At 39.1% G+C, this 11,810-nt stretch overlaps 1 protein-coding gene across 6 annotated transcripts in view; it reads left to right on the top strand.

Moving 5' to 3' along the window:
- The first annotated feature begins 627 nt into the window (after positions 1-627).
- SPAST (spastin) overlaps positions 628-11,810 on the top strand; it is a 56,570-nt gene continuing 45,387 nt past the window's right edge. Inside the window, exon 1 of one of the 6 annotated variants that reach the window (XM_079109963.1) lies at positions 628-1,842. In XM_079109963.1, coding sequence (XP_078966089.1) covers positions 1,428-1,842 — 415 coding nt within the window. In that variant the 5' untranslated portion in view covers positions 628-1,427. The remainder of the gene's footprint in view (positions 1,843-11,810) is intronic. The other 5 variants (XM_079109964.1, XM_079109962.1, XM_079109960.1 and 2 more) reach the window with 5 other exon arrangements.

Genomic DNA, 11,810 nt, shown 5'->3' with positions numbered 1-11,810 from the left:
CCTCCTCCTCCTTTTTTCCTCCTCTTCTTCCTCTTCCCCTCCCCCATCCTCCTTGAACCCATGTAGTCCTATTTATGAGCAGCTGCTAAATGGCAAACCAACTTGTTCCTCCCTACCTTTTGTAATCTTTAATAAGATGAACGCTAAGCAATTTATCAAGACCCTGTCCCCAAATAAAATATAAAAAGGGCTGGGGATGTGGATCAGTGGTTAAGTGTCTCTGTGTTCAATAGTACAAGGAACAGAGATGAGAGGTAGTTTCCCCAAAGGGAAGGAAAGAACACAGACACACAAAACCAATACAGATCCCTTCGTAAAACTATGGGATGATTATTGTACAAAACCTAAGAATTACCTTATTCAAATGATTAATTTTGCAGGTTAGACATATAAACATGTACTAATTTAGTTAAACCTTTGGAATCACTGAGTTAACATTTTTCATTTTTTATTTTTTATTTTTCCAGTACTGGGGATTGAGTCCATGGGTGCTCTACCCATGAGCTGAACCACTGAGCTACATCCCCAGCTCTTTCCGTTTTTAATTTTTTTAAATTTTTATTTATTTATTTATTGGTATAGGAGATTAAACATTCCCAGCCCTTTTTATTTTTTTGAGAGGGCCTCGCTTTGAACTTTCCATCCTGCTACCTTGGCCTCCGGAGTAGCTGGGAGTATAGGCGTGGCTGACTTGCCCTACTGAGCTAACATTTTTCATATGAGGTGGCCTGAAACTTGTCTAACTGCTTTCTTTTCAGATAATTCCCAGATTACTATGCATGGTCTCTAAGATGAAACTCAGATCAATCATCCTTTGCATAAGACTTAGGTCAAGTGGTAGAAAATTACGAAAGGAAAATTGAAAACAATAACACCGTGAGTTAGTCCTGCGAACTAGGCGAGTCATCACAAGTCGCAAATCGCGCTTTGGGGGTTGATTACCAAGGTTCCGTACTCCCAGCCCACAGCATCTGCGAAGTTGGACAAGGTTCTGGGGCTCAAGACCAACGCGGGCGGAACTACAAGTCGTGAACCGTAGCTCCCCGGGGAAGAAGTAGAGAGGAGGAAGCTGCCCATGCGCACAGATCCCCAGGTCAACAAAGACGGCAGCGTGAACGCGCGCCGAAGAAAGACACAGGAGGACGTGCGCGTGCGCGGCCGCCGCTCGCAGCTCGCAGGAGTCAGAGGACAGAGAGAGGGAGGGGCTGGAGTCACCGAGCGCTGGAAGCGCAGAAAGGGTTGTGCTTCTGGCCGGGGAAGGAGAAAGGGGCGGGGCCAGCGGGCAGCGCGTGGAGGTGTCGAGCTCCTGGGACCCGCCGGTGCGCGGGGGTCCGTGACCCTCGCCGACGCATTGGCCGCCGCCGCCGCTTGGTCGCCGTCGGTCTGCGGGAGGCGGGTTATGGCGGCCGCGGCAGTGGGCGCTGTGAATGAGTTCTCCGGGTGGACGAGGGAAGAAGAAAGGCTCCGGCGGCCCCAGCAGCCCGGTGCCTCCGAGGCCTCCGCCCTCCTGCCTGGCCCCCGCCCCTCACGCCGCGGGGCCGGCCCCTCCGCCCCGGTCGCCGCATAAGCGGAACCTGTATTACTTCTCCTACCCGCTCTTCGTAGGCTTCGCGCTGCTGCGTCTGGTGGCCTTCCACCTGGGGCTCCTCTTCGTGTGGCTCTGCCAGCGCTTCTCCCGCGCCCTCATGGCCGCCAAGAGGAGCTCCCGGGCCGCGCCGGCGCCAGCCTCGGCCTCGCCCCCCGCCCCAGCGCCGGGCGGCGAGGCCGAGCACGTCCGGGCCTTCCACAAACAGGCCTTCGAGTACATCTCCATTGCCCTGCGCATCGATGAGGACGAGAAAGGTAACTGGGGGTTGCGGGGCGGTGGTTCAGGGAAGGCAACACCTGCGTCCCTTTCCTGCGGGAGGGGCGGTGCATCCCCAGAATTGATCCGCTCCGGGACTCTAGAGTCCCCGCAAATCAGACCTTCATCTTTCACGGTTCTCAATGAATCCTCTCCCCTTTCAGTGCACCCAGCTATGGACTTTGTTACCGACACCAGCCTTCTCCCTGCACTTCTGCATGACCCAAGTCCTTATGAGACACCCAGACAAGCTGGTGACAGTGACAGTTGTCTTAGAGTGATCCCACAGATCTTTTCTAGTACTGTAGACTGTGACTTCTCTGAGCCAGGTTTCCAAAAGGTTTCTTTCTTTACTTTTTTTGTACCAGGGATTAATCCAGAGGTGCTTAACCATCGAGGCACGTCCCCAGTCATTTTTAATTAAGACAGGATCTCGGTAAATTATCTAGGGCCTCGCTAAGTTGCCTAGGGCCTTGGTAAATTGCTGAGGCTAGCCTTGAACTTGGAATCCTCCTGCTTCAGCCTTCGGAGTCGCTTGGACTACGGGCGTGTGCCCCCGTGCCCGGCTTCCAAAAGGTTTTTGATACCGAAGTTGTGCCTTGTTATAGGCTTTTACTGAAAGCAGAGTACCGTAGTGTCAGGATAAAAAGAACAAATTATTTAATTTCAAAGGAATACTTGGTTGTGATTATAGCTGAATTTGCATTTTGTTTCATGACAGTCATCAATATAGTTGTATTTTAGCATAAAACTATTGCCCCTGGTTGCTTTGATTTTAGTTAAATCAATATTCCAAGTAACCTTTAAGTTTCTAAGTTGAAATGTTAGATGAATGAGTTGGATAAATTAATACATATTTTACAACAGAACCCAAAACACAGGTTTATGTTTCTATTATTATGTTTGGTACCAGGGATTGAACCCAGTGGTGCTTTACTAGTGAGCTACATCTCCAGTTCTTTCTAATTTTTATTTTGAGACAGGGTTTTACTAAATTGCTGAGGCTGACCTCCAACTTGTGATCCTTTTACCTTAGTCTTCTGAGTTGCTGGGGTTATAGGTGTAGGCTAGCATGCCTGGCAGATTTATATTTCTTTTTCTCTTTTCTTTTTACTTTGAAGTGTAATTTTTAACCCTTGTTTTATTTATTTATTTATTCATTTTAGTTGTAGATGAACACAATGTCTTTATTTAGTATTTTTATGTGGTGCTGAGGATTGAACCCAGTGCCTCACAGGTGCCAGGCAAGTGCTGTACCACCGAGCACAACCCCAGTCCCAATTTATTTTATTTTTAAAAATTTATTATTATTATTATTATTATTTGGTACTGGAGATTGAACCCAGGGATGCTTTTCCACTCAGCTACACCTCAGCCTTTTAAATTTTTTTTTTAGTTAAAGGCAGGTTCTTGATTAGTTGCTGAGGCTAGACTTGAATTTGCATAGATTTATGTTTTTAAATGAAAGCAGGACTACTACATCCTTCAGGTTTCATTAGCTTTTTTTTTTTTTTTTTAATTCTCTGTGTTAGGCATTATGCTGTCAACTTTGCATGTGTTATTTAATCCTCACAGTTAACCCCATGAAATGAAGATAGTATTGATATCAGCATTTTACAGAGGAGGAAACTGAGGCTCAGAAGATTAAAGCAGGGGCAGTGGTTACACTCATTGATAGAGCACTTGCCTAGCATAAGTCAGGCCCTGTTCAATCCCTAGTATGGGGGGAAAAAATTAAAGCAGGTTATTCCAAACCTATGCTAATAGCTAATGAAAAACTTGTTATGGGAAATGATGAATGAAATTAGAAAAAGTATTATAACATAATCTCTTCTTTTATCCTTAACTCCAGTATTCTGAGATCTTGCTTCATTTCTCCCGCAAAGTAACCTACCTTTTCACCAGACCTCAATTAGGGTACCCATTTACATTGTACATTAGCTAAAAATAAAGCAGTTTATTCCTAGTGTCTTTCTTCACTACCAATGCCAGGAACTATTTTGGAATTTCAGTCTTGTCAAAACCTATTTCCTTTGTGGGGCATGGTACTCAAAAGAGGACTATAGGGAAAAAGCAGATATTCATGGTTTTGGAGTCTTAAGAACAGAGTAGAGGTTGAGTTCAAGATAGTAGACACATTTAAGAGAAGAATACTGTGTTTGTTGGGGGACTATTTTGGTTAACTGCTCTCTTCTTCACTACCTCTTAGCAACATCCAAGGATTTCTCTTGGGGAATATGAAGAAGGGCACCATCGTTCCCTCCTAGAGAAGTGCTGTTTTATTGTACTACTGTAGTGTGTGAAGAAATAGAATTGGATAGGCAGTCTTGGAATGATACATTCCAAATTAAATTTAATTTTTATAAAGTAGTATATAAACGGTTTATGTGGTGACTGTTTATATTGAATGCTATTGTTGCATTTTCAGCTTTGAAACTGGATTTTAATAAAGCTCTTAATTTGAAACCAAACTATTTTAAAAAAGATGAATAGCAAAGCAATTTCAATTTGCTTAATGATTTATGAGGTCCATTATTGCAAATATTTATTGGAGATCAGTTAACTTGCACAGCTCTGCAATCTAGATATTTGAGAAATTTATTTCCTCTTCAGCAAGATGTGAGGTATTTAATAAGAATTCAAATATATTTTATGTGTATTACATATCATTTTTCTCAAGGAATGAAATAATTTTGTAGATATCGTTGAACCTCTTCCATTTTATATATGGAGAAACAGATTTAAAGAGTGGACTCAGCAGAACCATGAACAGTTTAGGTGAACAGACTCATAATATACTTTTTTTTTTTTTTTGTGGTGCTGGGGATTGAACCCAGGGCCTGCTTATGAAGCAAGCACTCTACCAACTGATCTATATCCCCAGCCACATAATATACTTTTGATTTTATACTGACCATGTTTTCCACTTTGTAATGCTATTAAAGGGCTCCTTGGAATACTTGGAGGTTATAATAGTGGTTCTTTGGTTAACTAGAATGTACCCTCACATGTTTTCCATGCCATCTACAGATAGACAAATGTGAGATCTCCTGGGTAATACAGTGGTGGAAGTTCAAAAGGTGTGGTTCACTTTCTTAAGTTTGTAGTACTTAACAGTAAGGGTCCCGAAAGTTTTTTGAAAGAATGAGCCATTTTCCCAGTTTGTGGGGCTGAAGAATCCGTAGCATCAAGAACAGAAATTGGCCGGGCATAGTTGTGTACCTGTAATCCCAGCAGCTTGGGAGGCTGAGGCAGGATGATTGTGAGTTCAAAGCCAGCCGTAGCAACTTAGCAAGGCCCTAAGCAACTCAGCAAGATTCTCTCTCTAAATGAAATATAAAAAAGGGCTGGGGATGTAGCTCAGTGGTTAAGTGCCCCTGGATTCAGTCCCCCCCAGTATCAAAAAAAAACCAAATTGTCTAAATAAAATTCTGTTTATTTCTAGTCAGTTTTAAGACACACACACATATTTAAGACAGCAGACATTAAAAAATTACTTGCCATAATTTAAAAATTCTATATCCAACTTTGTACTTTAATATAAAATGCCTACATAACATCTGTTTTACTAAGAAGATAGTAGAAATCAGAGGTATCTTGTTTGGTAACTTTACTCCTGAAAATTGCTATATATCAACCATTTTGAAAGAATTTGATTTCAGACCTAATTTTCTTGGACTTAATGATTCTGCTTTAAAGTTTCCTTGATTAGAATAAGAAAAGAATCTGATGAGTAGAAATGGAAATAACCTTTTTCCAAAAAATGACATTACTTTTTATTAAATACATTTCACATTTTTCATCAAAAATATTTAGTAGCATTTGCACTAAAGAGAGAAAATAATAGCCACTCTTAGGGACTTTATACCTTATTCTGTTTTTAGCTGTTCTTTTTATTGCAGTTTGTAGTTTTCTCAATGTTTTTTTTTGTTTGTTTGTTTTTTTGTTTTAGTTTTCTCAATGTTGAGTACAGTTAAACCTATAAACTCACCTGGTATCTGGATTCACAAGATTATTGTTAGTTGTCTTGATGACAGTTAAGGGGTGGTCAGTAAATGGATACTAAGTTATTGAAGAATGGCCTCACCTAATCAATCCTGCATCTTTTCCTCTAACTTACCCTAATAGTGGTTTGGATTTCTGGCAAAGTATAGATTATCTACTTTTCTATACTAGTTTTCTTTATTTTTGACCCATAGTAGTCCTGTGAAGGTATTAATATGCAGATGTGGCATTTTTTCCTCTTTGTGAATTAACTGTTTACACCAGACTTCCTATAGAACAAAAAGTCTTAAGCACAAATCACATCCAGAGATTGTTCAGTCTGATAAGTGAGGAAACAAAAACTTCAAAATCTACAATTTTCTTAGACACTGTTAGAATTCGGCAGCTATGTAAGTTTAGCATAGACATGCCATACTTATTCACATCTTTTCTGCTCCTCTTCATATATTTTATGCTGTTAGAGATTATGTTTTGTTTGTTTTTTGTTTTTAATGGTACTGAATATTGAACCCAGAGCTGTGGTTGTGGTAGGCAAGCACTCTGCCTCTGAAATTCATATTCCTAGCCCTTAACTATTGTTGTTAAATGGATTTTCAGTGTTCTCCAGTCAGTGATTGCCAGGATCACACCTGTAGTTGAACAAGTGGGGTTTGTTATTCATTCCACACATCATGTGGAACCGTGGTACTAGGAAGATCTTATAGGATTTGGGCTCATATTAGGTTATATCAAGGAGGAATTAAAGGAAGCAAGGTTTTGCTCTGGAGTGGGTACTGTCAGGAACTGGTAATAATTCTATGCTTTAGTTTTTAAATTCTATCTACAAGGATGAAAGACTAATGTGAGGGCTGAAGTTATGCAAGGGTCTCATAGCTGGAAGAGGGACAACATGTCCAGTATTTCATGGATTACACAATGTTTATATTTTGTCTGTGTTTAAACATGATTATAGAGTGATAAAGAGTTCCATCACCATCGTAAGTGGACTTGTCTGATGTTGATATTCTGTGAAATTGTTCAGTAATTACTGGCCATAAATGGCAGATCAGCTCCTACTTATACCAAGGCCTAGCTAATTACTTGGCCAGCTCCTGGATGTTGGAAGCTGCTTTTTCTTTCTCAGCTTTGAGGTCTAATTTACCCTTTTTCACTTGCAGTACCTATCCAAATTGACATTTGAATCCTGATTATATAAGATACGGGGCAAGTTACTGTGTAAGATAATGTTTGTAAAGTGCTAAGTGCCTGTGCATAGTAGGTCCTCAGTAAATAGGAACTACTATTATTTATTCAGCAGTCCTTTTAAGATTAGAGCCTCTAAAGGTTATGTTAGAACATTGATAAACCTTGAAACTAGTTTCTTTTACTCTTTTTAGAATGCAGTGGCAGCATAAATGAGGTTTGGGGAAGAAATGTCTACAGTCACAAAATACTTGTGCCATTTGTGACCCGTAGAAATTTTTTAAAAAGTCAGAATTCTTCCTCTATCCCCATTTCTAATTTAGTATCCCAGGTTTAAATTATCAAAAGTTAAAAGTGGATTTTTTTGTACTCATATATAAATATAAGCTCTTGTTACAGAATTCGGAAAATACAGAAAATACACAGAAGAGTATTAAAACTGCCCATTACCCATAATAAATATACAAGTTGGGATATAGCTTGTTTGTTTTTTGTTTTTGTTTTTCCTGGTACTGTGGATTAAAACCAAGGGCATTCTACCAGTGAGTTAAATCCCCAGATTTTTAAATTTATTTTTATAGTACTGGGAGTTAAACCCACAGTGCTCCACCACTGAACTATACTCTAACCCTTTTTTATTTTATTGTAAAATTAATTATTTTGATACTGGAGATTGAACCCGGGGAGATTGTAACCGAGCTACATCCCCAGTTCCCTTTTGTATGTGTGTGTGTATATGTGTGTGTGGTGCTGGTGATTGAACCCAGGGCCTTATGCGTGCAAAGCAAGCACTCTACCAACTGAACTATATCCCCAACCCTCAGCCCTTTTTATTTATTTACTTTTAAAATTTTGAGACAGGGTCTCAATAAATTGCTTGGGACCTTGCTAATTTCCTGATGCTGGCCTTAAACTTGCAATTCTCCTGCCTTAGCCTCCCAAGTTGCTGAGATTCCAGATGTGTGCCTGGCTTAATTTTGCTGATCTTGAGCTTTATAAATGAACTTATCTGGTATGTGTTCTTCATGTGCTGAACATTATCCTGATTAGATAAATCAATGATGTCCCATGTTGCCATGGGTCATTTTCATCGGTATTTGCCAAGGGTCAGCCAACTGCCTATGAAGGGTCATTTGTCTATGAAGGGTATAGTAGTAAAATATACGTAACATAAAGTTCATCATTTTAAGTGTACAGTTCACTGGCATTAAGTACATTCACAGTGCTGTATGACCATCACCCCTGTCCATTTCTATAACTTTTTCATCATCCACACAGAAACTCTACCCTTTAAACAATAACTTCCCAGTAAGTGCTCCCTCTTTTCCCTTTCCCAGTTTCTGGTAACCTCTCTTCTATTTTCTGTTGTAGGTGGAGTCGTATTTTATCATTTTGTGTCTAGTTCATATAACTATTTTTTGGGGAGGAATAACTTTTTTGGGGGGGTAGTGGAGGTTGTGGGGGGCACTTTACCACTGAACCTTAGTCATTTTTATTTTTTATTTATTTATTTTTTGGTACTGGGGATTGAATCCTGAGGTGTTCAACCACTGAGCCACATCCCCAGCCCTTTTTCATATTTTTATTTAGAGGTAGGTCTCACTAAGTTGTTTAGTGACCCTCTTGCACCGGCCTCCTGAGCCACTGGGATTATAGGTGTGTGCCACTGTGCCCAGCTTATTTTTTATTTTGAGACAGAGTCTTGCTAAATTAGTTAGGGCCTTGCTCAGTTGCTGAGGCTGGCTTCAAATTTGTGATCCTCCTGACTTGGCCTCCTGAGTTGCTGAGATTATAGGCATGTGCCATTGTGCCTAGCAGCATATTTTCAAGGTTCATCCTTATTTTAGTAATTATCGGATTATCATTCTTTTTTTTTTTAAGGCTGAATAATATTCTGTCATCTATGTATACATTTTGTTTATCCATATTTGGACATTTAGGCCGTTCCCTTGTAATAAAGGTAATCCTGCTATGAATATCAGTATATAACCAGTGTATAGGTATTGGTTTGAGGCCTGCTTTCGGTTCTTTGGGTGTGTAATCTCCAAGTGGGATTATTGGATCATATGACAATTGTGTGTTAACTTTTCAAAGAATTTTCGTACTTTTCCATAAGGATATACCATTTTCCTTTCCCATTGGCAGCATACAAAGGTTCCATTTTCTCCACATTTTTTATATTCCGTTTTATGGAACTTTTCTTGGTACTTGAGACTAAATCCAGGGGCACTTTACTATATCCCAGTCCTTTTTATTTTTTGTTTTGAGACAGGGTATTGCTAAGTTTGATTATCTCCCTAAATTGCCCTTGCTGACCTCGTATTACTTGTGATCATCCTTCCTCAGCCTCCCAAGTTGCTGGGATTATAGGTGTGTACCATCACTCCTCACTCTTTTTTTTTTTTTTTTTAAATAGCCACCCTAATAATAAGTGGTATCATTTGACTTGTAACTTGGGCATCTTTTCATGGGATTAATGGTTATTTGTGTGTCTTATTTTGAGAACTGTCTATTCAGTCGTGTGTGTGTGTGTGTGTGTGTGTGTGTGTGTGTGTGTGTGTGTGTGTGTGTCGGGGGGGGGTATGCGCATGTGTGTGCAGAACACATTTGTGGCATGGGGAATCAAACCCAGGGCTTTGTGCATGCTAAGAAAGAGCTCTACCACTGAGCCACACAGCCACCTTTGTCCATTTTTAAATTTAGTTGTTTTTATGTTGTTGAGCCATTTATAAATATTTTAAACAACTACTCAACTCTGCCACGTATAGAGGTTTTATGTGACTGGATTTGAATTTTGGACCATAGTTTGGTAACTCCTGCCTCAGGTAGTGTAGTTCATTTGTACTTCATATTGGTTAATAATTTTAAACTGCAACATGAAGTAGTTGTAAGTTCCTGGCATCCCAGTTCTTTCTTGATTTGATGTAGTCTAATGGTTTGAGTATGAGTTATTTGGCATTGTTGGGTAAGAGGAAAATGTATATGGAAAACTAGGAACTGTTGGGAACTTTATTAAAGTAACTGAAAACTTTTGCACAGGAAACCATTGGAAGATTTGATTTTTTTTTTATTTTTTTTTTTTTGTCTTAAATTAAGGAAAAGATGATCCCTGGAGGTTATAGGCTGTAGTTTGCTAACCCCTACCTTAAGAGACTGAAATCATTTAATTTGAATGTGAACTTCAGTCATTTACAGGTCCCAACCACAGTCCTTTGCCACAGCTGCTTCTCTTGAGCATCTCTGAATAATTTTTGTCAACTTAATTATGTGAGTTTGTAGAAAGCTTTGCTTAGTTGTTGGCCAATTTTGCTTTCAGAATTGTTGATGAGTTCAAGTAGAAAAGTGCTGGGAGTTGGCGGGGTGGGAATAGGAAAGATAGTGGAATAAATGGGACATAACTTTCCTGTGTTCTTATATGAATTACATGAGCAGTGGAGCTCCACATCATGTACAAGCACAAAAATGTGAGGTTATACTCCACGTATATATGATATATCAAAATATATTCTGTAATGTATAACTAAAAAGAACAAATAAAAAAATTCAGATTTTCCATAGGTACATACCCCCCCCCAAAAAAGTGCTCAAAGTGCCAGACTTGACTCTGTTGGCTTCTTTCTTTTTCATATTTTCATAATTTTTAAAAATAATAACCATTATAAAAACAGAAGAGTAACCATTCTAATGGGTGCAAAGTGGTCCCTCTCTTCCAAATTTTGGTAATTTTCATTGTTTTGGAAACTCTCCAGTCCCTTCTTAAAGATGTTTTTAAAACAGAGCTCTTCTAGTTTTTCTCTTCTTATCTTACTATTTTAATAAAAAATTTAGTTCTGGGATCATAATCCAAATCAATCCTTATACATAAATCATGGAATATTGCACTTTTTAAAAAATCAAATTTATTGAGGTAGTTATGCACAGTAAAATTTACCCAGTTTAAGAGTATAGTTCAGTGAGTTTTGATAAGTAGTTGGGTAACCAGCACCACTCAGTATTGAATGTTTCTTCACAGCAGAAGTTTTCTTGTACTCTCTTGTGAGTCCCCTCAGCTCCCTGCAATCACGGATATGATCTTTCCCTATAGTTTTATCTTCACTGCATCACATTTAAATGGAATTGTACAGTATGTAGCCCTTTGTGTCTAGCTTCTTTTACTTTGTTTTTGAAATTCATTCATGTTTCCACCTTTATCAGTAGTTTATTCCTTTCTGCTACTGAGTAGTATTCCATGTGTGGTTGTACTGTTTGTTAATTCATTCCCTAAATAATGGACATCTGGATTGCTTCTAGTTTTAGTGCCTACAATAGAGCTGCTATAAAAATTGATATACAAATCTTAGATGTTTTCATTTCTCTTGGGTAAATATGTAGAAGAAGGAATAGCTGGTTGTATGGTAAATATATGTTTAATATAGTAAGAAAGTACCAAACTCTTTTCCCAGCCGACTGTACTATTTTGTATTCTCATCAGCAACTATATGAAAGGTCCATTGCCTCATAATGTTGGAGAAATTTTTTTTTTTTCTTTTTTGTAGTGCTGGGGATTGAACCCAGGGCCTTGTGCTTTTGAGGAAAGCATTCTACCAACTGAGCTATATCCCCAGCCCTGTTGTTGTTTTTTGACATTTTGAATTTAGATATGTAGTGGTACCTCATGGTTTTAATTTGTATTTCTAACAATTAATGGTTTTGGGCATCTTTTTATGAGTTTATTGGTCGTTTATGTCTGTTCTTTGGCAAATGTGCGATTCATTTTTCCCCCACTCTTTTTATTTATTTA

This window comes from Sciurus vulgaris, assembly GCF_902686455.1.
Source record: "Sciurus vulgaris genome assembly, chromosome: 14".
Taxonomy (NCBI): domain Eukaryota; kingdom Metazoa; phylum Chordata; class Mammalia; order Rodentia; family Sciuridae; genus Sciurus; species Sciurus vulgaris.
This window is presented reverse-complemented; position numbering and strand designations above follow the sequence as displayed.